General features: G+C 47.6%; 1 protein-coding gene across 1 annotated transcript in view; it reads left to right on the top strand.

Annotated features, from left to right (window-relative positions):
- Positions 1-18,812, top strand: part of rk (G-protein coupled receptor rickets) — a 168,791-nt gene that overhangs the window by 144,266 nt on the left and 5,713 nt on the right. Inside the window, exons 5-17 of the mRNA XM_075887105.1 lie at positions 579-725; positions 834-905; positions 1,753-1,824; positions 1,907-1,975; positions 2,501-2,644; positions 3,693-3,833; positions 6,433-6,498; positions 8,273-8,416; positions 8,728-8,799; positions 12,034-12,332; positions 13,181-13,357; positions 14,278-14,516; positions 15,631-17,942. Coding sequence (XP_075743220.1) covers positions 579-725; positions 834-905; positions 1,753-1,824; positions 1,907-1,975; positions 2,501-2,644; positions 3,693-3,833; positions 6,433-6,498; positions 8,273-8,416; positions 8,728-8,799; positions 12,034-12,332; positions 13,181-13,357; positions 14,278-14,516; positions 15,631-17,865 — 3,877 coding nt within the window. The 3' untranslated portion in view covers positions 17,866-17,942. The remainder of the gene's footprint in view (positions 1-578; positions 726-833; positions 906-1,752; positions 1,825-1,906; positions 1,976-2,500; positions 2,645-3,692; positions 3,834-6,432; positions 6,499-8,272; positions 8,417-8,727; positions 8,800-12,033; positions 12,333-13,180; positions 13,358-14,277; positions 14,517-15,630; positions 17,943-18,812) is intronic.

Genomic DNA, 18,812 nt, shown 5'->3' with positions numbered 1-18,812 from the left:
CTTTGGTTTCTTGGATTCAAGCTCGCTAGAAGTAAAGATCAGTCAGACTCTATCAAACCAAGACTAAGCAAAGCCAGCCTCCAAAGATTTCATTTAGACTCAGGCTAGTGGTTTTATGATGAGTGAATCAGCTAACCGATGTGAAAAGTGTACAAGTAGAAGCAATGTGTGATTGTCAATTTGAGGTAATTTACGCAAAAGGAAGTATGAAAAATCAACATATTGTCTGATAGACACACTTCAACTAACTAGCTCGAGCAGCTGACACCTGAAGAACATCCATCGGCGAATGAGGGGGCAGCAAATGACAGTGAGAGTGGGAACGCATAGAAGGGGACCGTTCAGATATGCACAGAACCGCCCTCTGCCAAAGGAAACACCGGAATTGGAGTCCAGTGGCGCTCAGCGGCGGTCACGCGATCTGATGCTGCCTTTGAACAGTAGACCGCTGTGTAGGCGCTAGGATATTATGCCTCGCTCACAGTTCTCTTACGAAAAGACCTCCCGAGTGAGTTAGTGAGCTGGCTTTTCACACCGGCACGGCAGCATGCCTTTTCTCGTATGTCGTCCGTGCGCAGGCACCTCAACAGGAATCACCTGACGGAGGTGGTCCCGGCGGTAGAGCCGTCTTTCCACAGAAAGCTGCGCAAGGTGTGGCTAGACAGCAACCAGCTGTCTAGAGTGCCCGTCCAGTGCATCCACTCCCTTCCTGGACTGGAAGCCTTGTAAGTGGTCAGCTGTCAGTGATTAAGCATAAGTTGGCACCAAGAGTAGTGTTTAAAAGATAACGAACGTTGACTTTGTGGTCACTCTTTGTCCTTTTGTTTGTGCAGAGGCTTGGGAGAGAATCTCATCAGGGAGCTGAAGGCTCACGCATTCGGAAATGCATCGCGCCTAGAAGTGCTGTAAGTGTGGATCTTACATCGTGTGACCGTTCACGTCGTCTCGTAGAAGATGCTAGCGGGCACACATTACACACAATCCGGCACTTCCTTTTTTAAGGTGCTGGTGGTGTTAATCTTGAAACCATCCAGTAGCCTTTCAATGTTACTGCCTTTTGCTTTGAAATTAGCATTGCTGACGATGTTTGTCTTTTCTGATTCCACTATTGTTACTGAATAGCAATGTTGATCACAACATATGTATAAATAATTGACTTGGCGTAACGTGTATACCAGCCACCGCCGCATTTTCAGAGACCACGAGACTGCGAAGAAAAAAAAAACTGAATATTTACGCTGCTTCTGTGGAGAGCTCTAAACTTAATTTCCAACCTGTTATAAAGCATGTTATTAATATGCACTGTACAGTTCTCCCCATGCCCCTGCCCCAGCATAGGGTAGCAAACCAGATATTTGTTTTCAGGTTGATATCCTTGCCTTTCCGCGTCTCCTTTCTCTCTCTCTTTTTCTCGGCTGAGTACAGTAGCGAACTGCTGGAAAGCTCGAAGTTTTTAAGACCTATAGTGGCCTCTAAACTTTTGCCGCAGACTGTATATATCAGCGAGCGAGTGGAAAGCTAGAGTGCCGTAACTTCGCGTACAGCCTGGGAACATTCGTAAACAATAGCCGTTCAGCTCACAGGACTGCTTTGAAAGAAAAACATTCAAACACATATGCAGATTTTTTAATGAACAGGTGGCTAAATGACGGATTGCACACTCACGTGATAGCTTCTCCTAAGATCCCCGTATAGTCACTGAAAAAGTAAACGTTGTGCTCAAACATACTTGTTTTTGACCATCACTTTCAGAATCCTCCGAAAGAATCATATCAGCGACATTGATCCCCGCGCATTTCACGGCTTGCGGTCTTTGCAGGCGATGTGAGTTCTACATTCGTGTTTTTTCGGTGCTGTAGTTTCGTACTGACGCATTGTAAACGTTTTCCCGCATTCATCTTCGCAGAGATCTTAGCCACAACAAGCTGACTCATCTGCCCATCGCGCTGTCTTCATTAACCATGCTCAAGGAACTGTAAGTAATATACATACTTTTCATCATCCCATTTCATTGTTTCATCATTTTATCATTCCATCAATCCAATATTTCGCCTGCTTAATAACTAGTATTTTTGGTAATCTTGAATTTGTAGTAAATGATATCTTTGGTTATATCTTGGTGAGCGAAACAAAGCACAGGCTTACGCATTTCGGGACTTTTCGTGTTATCATTCTATAGATGACGTTCACTACATTATGTGACGTGGAGACAGGCTCTTTGGAGAAGTTTTATAAGGGTACTGAATTTGTTTTTCGTCGGATGGGACAACCACTCCGCCCTAACCTAATCTCACTTACCTAAGTTCAGTAACCTAGATGGATTCTGAGCTATTGTGACGTCTCCTCCTTGTCTGTAACTAACACCCCATTAATCTGCAGTTGACAATCTCCATAAGTGTTCGTTCTCTCCTCATGAAAGATCATTTTCAGCCTCTCCTCGATTTCTATAGATGTGCATCTTTCCGACAGGTACGAGCTGTTTGCACCTGTTTTTTTGCAGCATTATATCGGACAACCAGATCCGCTTCCTCACCGAGGACTCCTTCCGAAGCAATGGCGGCCTGACGCTGCTCGAGCTGGCCAACAATCCCCTGGAGTCTTTTGACAAAAAGACCTTTTCGCGGCTACCTTATCTCAAAAGGCTGTGAGTGCATCTATAAATTGTTGGATAGCTAATTCATTTTACTTCCGAGTTAACAGAGTGAGCGGAACATAGGAGCGGGGAATCATGGCGATGCGTCTTACTCTGATTGATTGATTGATACGTCGAATTTAACGTCCCAAAACCACGATACGATTATAAGAGACGCCGTAGTGGAGGGCTTAGGAAAGTTCGACCCCTTGGGGTTCTTTAACGTGCACCCAAATCTGAGCATACGGGCCTATAGCATTTTCGCCTCATTCGAAAATTTAGCAGCCGCAGCCGGGATTCGATCCCGTGACCTGCGGGTCTGCAGCTGAGTACCTTAGCCACTAAACCACTGCGGTGGGGCAATGCGTCTTAAACCAACGACCGCAGAAAAGCTAACTTCAATACGTGAACTGTAACCTTCTGAAACGAGTCCAGAGATGACCACATAGCCTAAATTTTTTTAGTTTCTTTTATCAATGAACTGAGCGATCTTAAAGAATGAACCAAGTGATGCGGCTAAGTTATTTTGTAGATGCATATAATTCATGATTAGATTACGTTTACCAATGCGCACGTATTGACAGTTGCTCGAGGGGAGTTTATTTAGGCCTTTCGTCAGGGAAACGTACTGTCAGTGGCGACCGTGAGTGGCAACTTGCGTCAAACACATATAGCTTTGAAATGTTTATTAAAAGCCGTACATTCTTACGCGGGGATGCAAATGTCTTCAGCTTCTCGAGGCAAGTGCTGCTGAGCATTAAAACACGAGTTCTATCTCTTAGCGCAGCATATCCGACCACAGTGAATGGCGGTGAATGCTAAAAATACTGGTGAACTGTGATTTCGACGCTAGCTAGTTAAGAAACCACAAGCGGTGAAATATCTGAGAGTGTCTCCCATTTCGACGTGTTCTGTGACACATTAGTCATTTCGGTATTCTAAGCCGCAGTTAGGATCCTTGACGTCTGAAGCGGTTACGTGAGTAGCTACTTTTTGGTGCCTCACGTGATCTTATGCGTGTATATAGCTGATGCTCTTTTTGGGTTTTCCCTGGATGCAGAATGGTGAAAGAGGCTCGGGCGCTGGAGCACTTCCCGGACCTGAACGGGACCCACTCGTTGGAGCAGATTCGCCTGAGCAGAGCGCGCTTGAGCTCGGTTCCCAACGACCTCTGCCGCGCTGTCCCGAAGCTCAAGATACTGTGAGCACTACGCACTTTGTTATTGCAAAATCAATATTAAGATAACTCTCTACTAATTTTTAACCGTCGCCATAATGTTACGTAGAAAGTCCAAATTATTAAAATCTCTCAGCGCAGCGTATGTTAAACCTGCGCGTAATGTTAAACGTGCCGTGGGTGTGTTTGTGTGTGTGTGTGTGCGTGCATGCGCGCGCGCGTGTGGGGGGGGGGGGGGGGAGGGGGGGCATCTAGTTTTCACGTTCGCGGAAGAATGTGAAGTGTGAGCTATACTCGGCGACAACTTTTCTTGGCACCGAAGCGAAAGCGAGCTACATTCACTGGTGCATCCTATAACCAGTGAATGTAGTTGCAAAGTAGCGCCCGCGTTTTCAACGTGAAATATAAGTGTTCCTCCTTTATTTATTATGCGGAGCTATTTGACACAGGACGCAGCTCACAGCAGTAAGATATTTGTAATTCTTTTAATTTCACCGTTGTGACTTCATGTTTATGAATGCGCGAGAAAGTCTCGCCTTTTTACGTGCACTTCAAACACTAATCGGCGTCTGCGTCTACATGAAACGCCGATGGAGCGCCCCCCCCCCCCCCCCCGTCACTTTCCACAGCGTTACGAGACGCGCGCCATGACGGAATACTTCGCGTAGTGTTGCATGTACAGAAGCTCCGCCTGCGTAGCTTTCCCTTGCCAAGAAAAGGTGTTGCCGAGTGTAAACACTGGTGTTGCCCCCTAAGGGGGATTGAGCGCCACCTCCGGATATTAATAAAGTTCTTTGCCTGCCTGCCTGCCTGCCTGCCTGCCTCTCGATTCACGGTCGTCCGTGCGTAAATCGCGTATTACGTTACTATTATCCCAGCATCCTTCGTGCACACTCGTCAAGAAGGGCAATGTATGTGAAACAAGAGGAATGTGATTGCCGTTTTTTGTTATTGCAAAAATGACCGCCTGACTTTTCCTTTGTGGTTATTGTGTGGTTTTTGTCATTCAGGGTGTTAATTGTCGCTAAAATATGCGGTATCAATTAATGACAAATTGTAGTGATCCGACAGTAATGCTCATCGTGTAAGATTTAGCGGAGCATGGATTGAAGGCTGAATATACTAAATGAGTTACCAAAGGGAAGGCGTGCTTATTTGATCGCAGTTGTGATTCGCTCGGGCAAATGCATAGCAAGCGCCACGGTGCGTACGGAACACACACAGGCCGCCGAAGAGGCGGCGATTGCTCTTGCACTGGTTGCAGCACCGGAGGCTGCGGTCGTGATACGCGACTCGCAAGCTGACGTCCGTAGCTTTGCGCGCGGTCGCATATCGTGGCACGCGGCCCGGATACTTCAATCAAGTTATGGCAGCAGGGATGGTGGCGAGCTTCGAGGAGCGATGGCCTCGACATCGTCGCCCTAGCATTTCAAAACTGAAGATGCGACGGCCTTCCTTCTGTGGAACCCGGCTCACACCAGCGTCCCGCTCGCAGGAAATGAGGTGACCCACACCGCGGCTCGAGGTCTCACTCACCGAGCCGCGGCTGATTCGATGGCCGCCTCCACCTTTGAGAGCGGAGTGTCTACAATATTATTAACACAACAACAACCTGAATGGTCGTGGTGCGATAGCAGGACCACATTAAACGTTATTACGCAACATTACAGGCTAAACACAGGCGAAAATACCCGCGACCCCACAACAAATTATACAAAAGTCGGGCCGTAACTCTTAGATTATTGCAAACACACACGTACCCCAGCTCGGCAATCTTACGCCTGCGTTATCATCGCCTATACTCGACGGACGCGTGTAAAGCGTGTGGGGAAAAGGGTCACACTGCGGCACATGCTTTGGGAGTGGGCCGGAAAAGTTGATATCGCTGCCGCCGCTCACTTCGTGACGCATGTTAGGCAGGGACGAACTCCGAGGCGGATCGTTGCTGCTACCACCACGCGAGGGCAGGGCCCACTGCCGCCGCCGCGGCGGCAGTCACTGCTGCGGATCTTCTGTGTCAGCGTCAATGCCGCTGGGAGGCGGCACTCACCAGCGACAAACTGGCCGACCAGCTTTGGGCCGTCCGGCAAGCCGAAGATGTCGCCATGGTCCAAGGACTTCAAGCGGTTACTTGAGGCACCACCACTATTATCGACAGAGAGTGCGAAGGGACTGGGGTTAATCCCCTGTTCCCCCCGCCTTGCCCGAAGGAAACTCTCGGACTTTAAATGAAGTTAATTTATTCATTCATTCATTCCTTCATTCATTCATTCATTCATTTAAAGTCTAGTCCTTGGATGTAAATCTCCATTGAGACATATGGGGACTCCTTTTGTCCTCATGTGATCGCAGTGTATTATGCCACCCATACTTACAGTATACAATATCGTTCATACGAGTAATGATCCGGACTTGCTTCTGAACGTTTTTTTTTTTTTGTGGGGATCTGTGCATGCTGTTTCTTGCTACAAACGCAATAGAGTTTTCTTTGAACATTGAGCTGAGCGCAAGATATTCTTTCTCAATGCATACGCATGCTGTTATTCGTACATTCAATTCACGAACACACAACCTATTCCTTAGCTGAATCTCATTCCTGTTCTATCTTTGAATCTCGTTGCAGCTACCTCATGTCCAATCATCTCACGCAGGTTCCTAATTTGACGGGCTGCTCAGAGCTCCTCATCTTGTAAGTTTGCTTATTATATTTGTGGCTATTCTGCTCTGTATAATTACAACTGCCCAGTCATTTCTACGAAAAAACAATGATGTGCCCGTTCGGAGCAGCTGCACATGAGTGGAGATAAAAAGTCGAAACGTTGATATACCTAAATCTTGGTAGGGTTTAAGTGAAACGATATCACCATCGCGGATGTTTTTCATCCGAAATGTGGATTCAAAATAAATGTTATGATACTAAAGCTTTCTTATTTTGCTGGCGCCATGAGGGTCCCCGGTCCGATATAGCAAAACATAATGCTAAACAAAGTGAAAGGAAGTATAAAGCGACCTTGTCCGTGTATGACATGCTTGCAACGCGTACTCCATGTTACACTGAACATCTAGGGGACCTGAACCTTTTACTACCGAGTGTCTTGAATTCGCGACATACCGCAAAACTTCGAGGAAGCAAGCCAAGAAATGCGGGCCGTCTTTATTGCTGAATGTTAAGTTCTCACTGAAAATAGAGCTTTCAGCGTGAAAAATCTACCACGGCCTCGTCGAAGGTATTTTACGCTGGAACCAATTGTTTTGTAGGTATAGGCGGAGAGCACGAAGCATGTGCAACAGCTCTCACTTCTTTGTTTTTTCTGGTGGGGGTGACTCAAGTTGTATTTTCAATAACTGTTTATTTGGTGTGTATGCACCCACGAAGTGGCACATCACATGTTACGTAGTTATGAAGTACGTTTTTTGTTCCAAGGTCCCCGCTTCTGTGACATATGGAGAATTCGCGACACACATAAAAATATGCCTTAAAGTTGTGTCTTGTATAATTTAACTGCGGAATCATTTAAAGGTTAATATTTAAAGCTGAAAAATGAAGACTTTTTATTTTGTTCGCCAGTTTTATAATTCAGACATTAACCACCACCATCACCACCATGAGACAACAAAAAAAAGAAAGAAAGAAAGAAAGATTCCTAAGTAAAATTATTCCAAAACCAATCATTCTTTTCTGATCGTATTATTCCAGAAATAACATTAAACCCATATTACTACATTTGCCACTGACGTGTCTGATCGTGAGCTTCCTCCCTCGGATTACCTATGGATACAGGCGCGGCGCACTTGAAATGTACTATACAAAATCGCGAGAAACGTGGCAAGATTCAAGGCATAAGCAACAATGGCCTCTGCATCAGCAGTGTTTCACAAATATGTGTGTTTAAATGCAGGCATCCATACTTAAACTTTAGCTTGTACTGAACACAAGGACAAGTGAGATAGAAACGCACAAGTGCGAACTCCCAAGTATTTGTTTTTGAAAGGAACCACACGTGTATGTACCCAAGAACCAGCATACAGCATGCAGGTCTTGGGTACATATATGTGTAGTTCCTTTCAAAAATAAGTAGATGAAAATTAGTGCTCCATCCAACTTGTCCTTGTGTTCTGCGCGCGCTAAAATGTTTAAATATGAATACATAACAACTCGCCCAGGTACCAGTTTTACTGCTAAATGTGGGCAGTATGATTAAGAGGTGTGGAAATGGAATAACGCTTGTCTTTGTAACTACAGTCGTAGCTGTTTTCTTCGTTGCTGCAACTGGTCCCTCTGTCAGAGCCGGAAAAAACACGTAAAAAATGCTCACCTCCTGGCCTAATTGCTTGGAAGTTTCGATGCCTTGATCCGGAAAACTGTTTCTGCTCTTTTGTAAGAACATCTAGTCAAAAACATCTAGAAACATTTAGTCACTCTCGTGTCTGCTTTTTTTTCTACCTTCTTTTCTTTCTGTCAGGGACCTGACGTACAATCGCATCAAATCGCTCGACGAGTCACCATTCCTGTCACTCAAAAAGCTTCGTGATCTGAACCTTGGCAACAACCTCATTCGCCGCATAGGGGACGCTGCCTTCCACGGGCTCACATCTCTGCAAGTGCTGTGAGTGACGACCTCACTCTGTATCTTCTTTTTTCTTGCAACAATTGGTTAGGAGCACATAGCGCCTGTTCAGTCACGATAGCTGGATGACGAACGACACCATAGGTGATTGCTCGCACGTGAAGAAGGATTTAGAGCCGTAATGAAGTTATATTTCAAGACGGCATCTGCTCCCTTCACTTGTAAATACTACATCATATTCAGCTATTCGCTGGATAATGATCAATGCCAATCAGTGTGCTTATCTGAGGGAACAGCGAAAATATCCCCTCAGCCGACGTACTCCGCCTAAGTGATTTCTTCTCTTACAGGGCGCTGCAGAAAAATGGCATCAAGGAAATTCATCCGGACTCGTTTGTTCCCACCGTGAAACTTCAAGATCTGTAAGTACTAGAACTGTATGAGTCATCGTAAGTTGAGATATAGTTAGCAGAATATGAATAGGCAACCAGTACAGCCCACAGAGGTAGTTACAAACGATGGACATAAGTTATGTGCATGAGTGCTGCTCCGTGTGAGAGCTACGCTCCACGATGGAAGCATCCAGAGGTACGATCAGAAAGACCGGGCAAGCTCACAAAGTGAGATCCACTTTAAATGCAGCAAGTATGCGTGCGGCTACAAGTACGGGCCGAGAACGTTAGCCGCCCGTACTTAGTCAAGCATTGTTGTGAAGCTTGCATTGCTGTGACAGGATCTATCGCGAAACGCTATGCCTCACTACCTTCTTTTTCTACCCCCTATTCGCCAACCATAGTGCAGGGTATACCATACCGGATCCTAGCAGGTAGTTAATGTCAGTGCTTTCTTCTTTTCCCGTTTCTCTTTTAGGGGCGAAGCTCCTTATAACGGCACCCGTTCGTCCCCCGTAGTATGTTACAAGTATAACATTTTGACCTCCAAGGTGGTGCCGGTGAGAGACTTATTCTGTGCGTTGTTGAACAATAAAAAATAGTGCTCAATGTACATGCCAATGGCTGCTAATGGGGAATGAGAGACAGGAGCATTCGGCTTTTAGCTAATGCGCAGGCTGCGATCACCATTAGCAGCCATTGGCATGTACATTGAGCACTATCTCACAAGAAAGGGTTGCTACGTTATACTCGCTGGGTGTAACCTCCTTAGCTTTAGAAAGGTTTAGCGAGCGTTGAGCCGCAGTGCCATGAATACAATGAACTTGTATATACCATGAATGAACTCGAGGTGGTTAAAAATGGGAAGTAGATACGAAACGCAAGCCGTAATAAAGTGAAAGCCGAATTCTCCGCCTCTCATTTCCCATTAGCAGCCATTGGCATGTACATTGAGCACTATCTGACTGAAAAAGTTTGCTACGTCATACTCGCTGGGCGTAACCTCCTTGGTTTTCGAAAGGTTTAGCGAGCGTTCGGCCGCAGTGCCATGAATACAGTGAACTATATACCATGAACTCGAGGTGGTTAAAGGTGGGAAGTGGACCCAAAGCGCAAGCCGTAAGAAAGTGTGCGTGTGCCACCTCTCGTTTAGTCCTTGGAATGTCCGCTGGATGGCGGTGCTTCTACATGGGGAATATATGATGAAAAGGTGCGAGATGATGGTACTTGGAGTGTTGAATAGATGGACGAACGGACACATAGACAGATGCATGGATGGACGCATGAACGGACGCAGGGGCGGCTGCATGGACGAACGCAGGGACGGACGCATGAACAGACGCGCGCACGGACGGGCTGATGGACGCATGGACGGTCACACTGACGGACGCATGGACGGACGGAAGCAAGAACGAATGGACAGACGAATTCTTCGCCCCACTCTCCATCATTTACTCCGTGGTTATGCTGCCATTTTTTTTTTTCACTACCTGTTTAGATTATGTCACTATGGGGCGCTATGAAATCCGAGTAGCCCACAGTCCACTGAAAGTTTGAGTTTCATGCACACTCATGCATGTCATGCACGTGTTAGCAGTGTTATGCTTATTTGGTTCTTTTCACCCTCTCAAAATACCAACGTAAGTGGCAGAACTCAGTGCTCGCTTCCCTTTAGCTCCCGTGTTTTATGAACTTCTGAGTTAAAGAGCTTGTTTTGCAGAAATTCTGGTGTCGGCGCTGTCGGCTATGGGTTAAAAACTAGCGTTGTTCCTGAGCGAATGTTCGAAATAGGTTCGAATAAAGAAATGGTAAAAAAAAACATTCGAATCGAGTGGGAATCAAACCCAGGACTTCTGCCTGGGGAGCAAATGTTCTACGATAGAGACACTTCTGTTTTCGATAATGCTTCAAGAAAAAAAAGTACATGAATGTTATGTAGTCCGAGGTTCGTCATTACCACATATAATATTGCGTGGCAGATATGTAGAGAAACACCAGGTGTCAAAAAAATGAGAATTGCGCAACGAGTGGTTGGTTCAAAGGCACGCCAATTTACAAAGCACACAGGCAAAATTACCATTATCAACAATTGCCTCAACAACGTGTGCAGCCTGCAGCGCGGGTGCGCGCGTTGCCTCAAGGACGTGGATTGAGTACTTCGCCAACTGGCAAAAAATGAATTACTCTGTAGTGAGCATTCTACGAGTGCACTTGCAATATAAGCTAATGTTTCACAGTGCATGGAATGACGAGGACGAACAAAGAGACACAGAGAGTGCTTCGTTGTTTGTCCTCGTGGTTCCATGCGCCGTGAAAAGCTGAGTTAGGCGCCGCCAACTAGCCCAACGGTCAACTCCTTGCAGTAGGCATTCTGGGATAGTTTCAAAGGGCCAATGTAAAGGCGCGGAACAGGTTAGTTGTCCACGGAGAAGGGAATCAAGGCTATAGTAATTGTGAAGGCTATGCGAGCAGGTTCCGATTACACTATCGCGTTCCTCTTTTCAAGGCCAAAAACAAGTGTCCTCCAAGATTTAAAGACGATAGTGTTTCTTGGGATACTTGAATGCAGAAATGTTGGTCTGTCTGTCAGTCCGTCCATCCGCCCTTATCTCCGTCTCTCCATCTCTCCGTCCGTCCGTCCGTCTGTCTCTTCATCTCTTCGTCTCTCCATCTCTCCGTCCGTCCGTCCGTCCGTCCGTCCATCCGTCTCTCCATCTCTCCGTCCGTCCGTCCGTTCGTCCGTCCGTCCGTCTCTCCATCTCTCCGTCCGTCCGTCCGCCTCTCCATCTCTCCGTCCGCCCGCCCGTCCGTCCTTCTCTCCACCTCTCCGTCCGTCCACCCGTCCATCCGTCTCTCCGTCTGTTTGTCCGTCCGTCCGTCCGTCCGTCCGTCTGTCTGTCTGTCTATCTCTGATGTGATTCAGCCACCTGGTAAAAGCTTAAGCACTTGCTGAGCGCCCAGCCATCTCAAACTGGTGGCTGCAGAAATTATTCTTGTGAACATAGTCGATCAAAAAGCAAGTATTGTGGATATCTGAGCCGCAATATCAATACGTAAGTATTAGGTGGCGCGTTACTTTACTGTTATATACATAGATACGCAATTCAAAGAATCTGGTGTTTCTTCGGCTGCAGTGAAAGTGTGAGGCAACGCACGAGAGAAGGCCGGCAAAAGACTATCCTCTTTCGACGACATTTGCGAAGCACGCCGATATGCGGTCAATTTTTTCTTGCTCTCCACTCCGCCTTTTTTACTCCGTTCCAGGAACTTGGCAGACAATGCCTTCCCGGCGATGCCGTACCGTGGTCTGCGCGGCCTGCATCGCCTCGTGACGTCGGGCAACCGCCACTTGCGCAGCTTCCCTCCGCCAGAGGCGTTTCCCCGCATCCAGAAGCTGTACCTGTCCTACTCCTACCACTGCTGCGCTTACCTGCAGTCGGTGGGCAGCGGCACGCCCGAGGCACCGGTCGCCAAGGACGCCGTGCTGTGGCTCAAGAAGGAAGACATCGACATGGACAAGTGGACCAGCCTCAGCAATTCATCCTCGTTGGATGTCTTTCCAGGTGGCGAATGTTATCAATCTACTGTCAACGCGATTTGGAATACCAGTTAGGCCTGGGTGCTTTCGAATACCTATTTCGTTAGTATAGAATGGTAGTGTAGGTAGCTTCTAGCCCAATTCAACCCCCACATTTACTCGCATGTTGCCAGCATATGCTAATGTTGGCTACCTGTAGGCTAATGTCGGCTGAACGAAAGCTAATATTGGCTAATACTATATATAATAGAGGTTGGGTGACCGTTGTTTTAACAATGTTTGAATGCGTACTTGTTCAATTATTCAGTCGTCCGCCACTGTTTTAAAGCTGCTGCTTCTGCGGGTCAGAACCACTTAGGTGAGATAGGTGAGAATTATTGATACAAGAAAGGTTAACTTGCAATTGGCGCAAAATTTTCGAGCAGGACACTCCCTTTCATGTGTACTCTGTGCTCTCATTCCCCATTTAACGGGTCTGCGCTTGTTACTAAATGGCACGAATCAATCGTACGTTTGAGCATGGCTAATATTTCTTTCTCAGCAAAAAAAGAAAAAGCTGTATCTTTTTACTGACATAACCAATTTAGACACACTTATGAGTGAGCTCGTGACGTTGTTGATGTTTGTCGCATCTACAATAAGTGGCGTGAAACACACTACCGTACTTTTACTCTATGGCTTAATCTAAATTGCCGCGCCCCTTACACTTGGTCTGCAGGGAGGAAACTTAGGTGAATCAGTTGCGCTAACTTCGGTGAAACTACAGGTACCGCGTTAAATTTCGTACGCAGTCGCTTTTTGATATTTCTCGATTCGATTCTTACGTGAAAGTATTCGTTAAAACTACGCGTCATTTGTATATGCTGTCCGCAGATAACATCACGTCGAAGTTCCAAGAGTTCACTCACCAACTAATCAAGGTGTTCGGCCAGGACTATATCATTCCTGACAACCTGGCCCAGTATTACGGTGAATACCTGGAGGACTACAAGGCTCTCTATACAAGCGACGAAGAATTCCAGTACCCAGTGCAGTGCATTCCGCTACCAAGTGCGTAACTTCACTGCTGTATGCCATTTTCCTATAAAAACTTGGTGGGCTAAGCCCGGATCTTAGCATGATGCTTCTAACCCGGGTGGCATAGCAGTGTTTGGAATCTGACGTACTTTGTAGTAGTTAATGTTGAGGGGTTAATGTCAGAGTTTTCGGCAGTATTTAACTAGAGAGAACTCTGGCGCTGCGAACGTACAGCCACAATGGGGAGAATGGGCTACTACACAGGTTTGCCTAGTCCTCGTATTTCCAGGCCTCGAATCGCACTTGTGGCTTTGTTTATGGATGTGTTTTGACGTGTGTTACGTATAAAATAATGGAGCAGAAACGCTGAGCGCATGTTTCTGCTGGAAGACCAGCACACATGTTACGCTGATTCTGCCAAAGACGCTTGACATTGTCTTTATGCTGTACCTTCGGGTGGTACGCCCTGACGTGAGATTGAAATGACGCCACACCCTTTCTGTTTTTTATTCGCTGCATACAAGTCGCTTCAGTATATATATAAAAATTAAACATCATATACGATGCAATTAGCCTTGTGTGCAACCAGCACAAGTGCAGCTGCTGTGGCGTTGAGATACTTAGCACGACAGCCGGCCACGACGGCTGCATCTCGATGAACGCGAAATGCTGGAAAATGCTCGTTTAAGAGCAACTTCAGAAACCGCTGGTGGTCAAAACGAATGCGAACTGCCCCTATAGAGTTTCGATATCGTAGATTCGACGTGTAAAACTGCAGAACTGAGATAAAGTGAATGGTCTCCTGCGTTTGCATAGGAATTTTCGGATATCAAACTTAGCATATAATAACACATTGGAACTGAAATAGAGCTAAGTGCAAGCTTTCAACATAGAAGATTTCAAGCCGTGGACGTTATTCATAGAGCAATATATTGAGCTATGCACTACCGCAGCCCCCTTCATGCCATGCGAGGACCTGTTCGGCTGGTGGACTCTGCGCTGCGGCGTCTGGGTCGTCTTCCTACTTGCCATGCTCGGCAACGGCCTAGTCGTGATCGTGCTCTCGCTCGGTCGATCCAAGATGGACGTGCCGAGGTTCCTCGTGTGCAACCTGGCGCTCGCTGACTTTTTCATGGGCGTCTACCTTGGTTTCCTCGCAGTCGTGGACGCCTCTACGCTTGGCGAGTTCCGAGTGAGCATCGGGAACATTGCCTTATTGTGTACTGCATGCGCGGCAATAGTCTGCTGTTCGGTATACATACGATACCTCGTATCGTTGTATATCGAATAGCATGTATGTATGTATGTATGTATGTATGTATGTATGTATGTATGTATGTATGTATGTATTGATATGTGGGGTTTAACATCCGAAAACCACCATATGATTATGAGAGACGCCGTAGTGGAGGGCTCCGGAAATTTAGACCACCTGGGGTTCTTTAACGGCCTCCCAAATCTGAGCACACGGGCCTACAACATTTCCGCCTCCATCGGAAATGCAGCCGCCGCAGCCGGGATTCGAACTCGCGACCTGCGGGTCAGCAGCCGAGTACCTTAACCACTCGACCACCGTGGCGGGGCGTATGCTTGTATGTATGTATGTATGTATGTATGTATGTATGTATGTATGTATGTATGTATGTATGTATGTATGTATGTATGTATGTATGTATGTATGTATGTATGTATGTATGTATGTATGTATGTATGTATGTATGTATGTATGTATGTATGTATGTATGTATGTATGTATGTATGTATGTATGTATGTATGTATGTATGTATGTATGTATGTATGTATGTCTGAAAACCATTGTCTCGAGGCATATCGGAATCGTTACAATGTCGCACTTCCAACTCAGAAGTCTGAAAGCGTATGCTGCTGTTGGTTCAAGCTTGCTGCTCAGATAAAGCTGCCTACTTCAAGCCATCGCCTAGATCTCTGTTGATTCTTTGTTAGGATGGTTGCAAGATGCACTTGATTGTTGCTGTTTACGATCACTTCAGAGAAATTAACAGCAACACCCGGCACATTTATTCCACTCTTTTGTGAGGCACGCAATGTCATAAAAACACTCATGTACCCGTTGAAAGCACTACGCTAATTACACCCCGTTGACCTAGCTGTGGAACTGCTTTTCCATTTTTTAAGGTATATTAGGTGCTTGAAAGTCTGTGCAAACTCCACTTTTTGCTGTTTTTATTATAAAGTTAACAGCAGTTGGCTGTGATTGTTTTTTGGCTGTACGTTGGTGACCTTCAATCCTGTGCTCATAACCTGTCTTTGCTTCGAATGTGTGCAGGTGTACGGCATTGGTTGGCAGATGTCACCTGGCTGCCAAACGGCCGGATTCCTTGGTGTGCTCAGCTCCGAGCTCTCAGTGTACACATTGTCGGTGATCACTATGGAACGGAACTACGCCATCACGCATGCCATGCACCTCAACAAGCGCCTTTCACTCAAGCATGCTGGTTACATCATGGGCTGCGGCTGGGCTTTCGCGCTCGTCATGGCGTTACTCCCATTGCTGGGCGTCAGCGACTACCGGAAGTTCGCAGTGTGCTTACCGTTCGAAACAGAGGATTCACCCACGTCACTGGCCTACGTTGTCTTCCTCATTCTAATCAACGGCGTCGCCTTCCTCATCCTCATGGGCTGCTACTTGAAGATGTACTGCGCGATCAGAGGCTCACAGGCGTGGAACTCCAACGACTCTCGAATCGCAAAGCGCATGGCGCTGCTCGTCTTCACCGACTTCCTTTGCTGGGCGCCCATAGCATTCTTCTCTCTCACTGCGGTGGCCGGGATCCAACTCGTGTCGCTCGAGGAGGCCAAGGTGTTCACGATCTTTGTACTTCCTCTCAACAGCTGCGCTAACCCGTTCCTCTATGCCATATTCACGAAGCAGTTCAAACGTGATTGCGTCCTCATCTGCAAGCGGATCGAGGAGTCCCGCGTGACACGAGGCATCGGTCGCTGCCGCCACAGCTCCAACTTCTCCAACCGGCACACACTCCTGGGTACCAACTCGGCGGGTGAGCGGCTCACGGACCAGCAGGCACCCGGACCGCCCTGCCAGTGTGGTCTGGGCAAGGGAACGACTCGGGAGGCGCCCAGTGGCTGGAAGGCGTTCGCGCTTCGCTACCTTCTCTGCCGAGACCCCGACGCCCTCCAGACAGACGTCGACGGCTACAACTACGCGCTGGCACGCATACAGCGCACGATGGAACGTGGCGGACAGCGGGCGTCCAGCATCTCTAGTGAGAACTTCTCGTCGCGTTCGGACAGCTGGCGCCAGGGCAGCATCCCACTGCGGCTGCTGGGCACCCGCGGAGGGGCTTCCTGGGCTGTAGTAGGCCGCAAAACATCACAGGACTCGAGCCTGTCCTGCAGCAGGCCGGACTCTTCGACATCCACCGTGCGCATGTCGCGGTCGTCCGTCAGTAGCGACGGGACGGTGCGTGGTCCACCCGTCACTAGGGCGGCCGGTGCTGAACCCAGTCGGCTTCTGAGGGCCTCGACGCGCGAAAAGCCGCAACTGTGCAGGCAGTTGGCCGTCGACGACTCGACTAGGGCCGGTGCCGCACCGCCGCCCCGCTCGCCGCCGTACGCGCAACGACGGAGGAGCGATAACCTGTGTCCCGCTTGCTGCCGGAAAGAGGCCTCGCTGCCATTCAAAAGCAAGGAGTTCGAGGAAAAGTTCAACTGCTTCTACAACCGGCTTGCCGAGACCAGCCACGAGGACAGTAGCGAGATGTCAAAGGAAGAGCACGTTGTGCTTTCCACAGATCAGTCGGAGCCGCGCAACTCGGTCAAGGACGACACAACCAACACGTCGCTGCAGAGCGAGTCAGGCCCTAGTGGCGGTGCCCTGCCGAGTACTTCCAAAGCATCGTGTGAATCACCGCCGCGGCAAAAGCAACCGTCATCCGTCTCCGAGGAGCCGAGGAAAAAGAAGCGTGCGCACGGCAAGAAGAAAATGCACATCAGCGTGGACGACATCAGCAGCCAGGGACGCAAGGCCGCTCCGGGTTACTACCAGACAGGCCGCAAGGTCGTGTCCGACAACTCCCTGAAGAAGATGTCGCTTAAGAACTTGCCCCAGTTCCTGCGTTCACTGTCTAGTCACAGCCCTAAGGGCAAGTCGGAGACCAAGGAGCACAGGTTAAAGGTTAGCAGCCAGAGCCACCTGAGACCCAAGTCCTCTGAAAGTTTACCGTGCTCGAAGAGCGACACGCGCATCCACAACCAGGAAGGCGGCTTCCAAGAGTGGAGCCAGCTAGAGCCCATTCCTCACGATGGCAGTGACGCCGACCGCTCGGACTCGAACTCTGAGAACGACGAAGTCTTCATAGAGTTCAGGGCGAGGACTTCCTGCAGCGAGCTCGGGTCGAAGCAGGAATGCTGCGCCCTGCTTATACCGGAAGAACTGAAAGTCGAAGACATCGAAAAATCAATCGAAGACCCACCGTTAAAGACTGTTGCGAAAGGGTCGCCTCTGATGAGCAGCCCTACTACTGAAACAGATGAGCATTGATCGCACCCATCTGTATATTATTGGACACACCTGATGTGGTGGTGTCTGCCACAGTCATCGGATACCTCATCACCTAGGTAAGTAAGTGGGTGAACTTTGGCTCGGAGCCAAGACCAACCGACACAATCGATTCGTTTTTAACGTACTATGATCTTGACAGTTTTTCGCCACGCTAACTAAATGATGTATATCAGAGCGTGGAGATATTCTGCAGTGCATTACGAACTTTTTGTACACGCGTCTGGGTGTTTTTTTTCTTCTAATGGACGCAGATTGGCAGTGTGACTGAGGCATTTTAACATGGCGTGGTAGGAGATTTCGCAAAGCAGTCTACGAGGATTGTACCTGAAGCCTTCAGTAACTCCGCAGCATCTTATAGCGTCTTCAGAGAGCTTTGATTTGATTCCAGTTATTTAGGAGTAGATAAACTGCATTAAATAGCAAGAATAAGTTCGCCAGTTCGCCAGCTTTGGGTGTAGGTGTGCCTCTGCAAATAAGCACATTAGTTTTCGCTGAAAACTGCACGCGTGTTTTTTTTTTTCTCAAAAAATAACGTTGTCGGCCATAATTCGTCCTCAACAAAAGTGTTACATGATATTTTGTACCGCTAGTTTGGTATCCGGCAATTTTATATCGCGAAATCGTTTCGATGATGCGGATCAAAAAACTACCCCTGAAAGCCTCCTTCAGTACCCATATGCTGTTTCACATTAAAAATTTCTCAATTAAAACATTTTGTCAGCCAGGCTAAGAAGGTGAGATCAACTTATGGTATCTCTACAGCAAAAAAAAAAAAACTGATGAGGACAGAATACTTTGTTTAGACATGCAGAAGCCGGAATAAATCGATGTCCGCGTCTTCGATGGTTTATTAAGCACAGACGTGCTCGCTTTCAATCTGAAGTACGCTGCCTTCTCTGACGTCGATGTCTTTGCTTTCTTTCTTT

Source organism: Rhipicephalus microplus, chromosome 2 (genome assembly GCF_043290135.1).
Source record: "Rhipicephalus microplus isolate Deutch F79 chromosome 2, USDA_Rmic, whole genome shotgun sequence".
NCBI lineage: Eukaryota > Metazoa > Arthropoda > Arachnida > Ixodida > Ixodidae > Rhipicephalus > Rhipicephalus microplus.
Note: the sequence above shows the minus strand (reverse complement) of the source record. Positions and strands in the feature narration are given on the sequence as shown.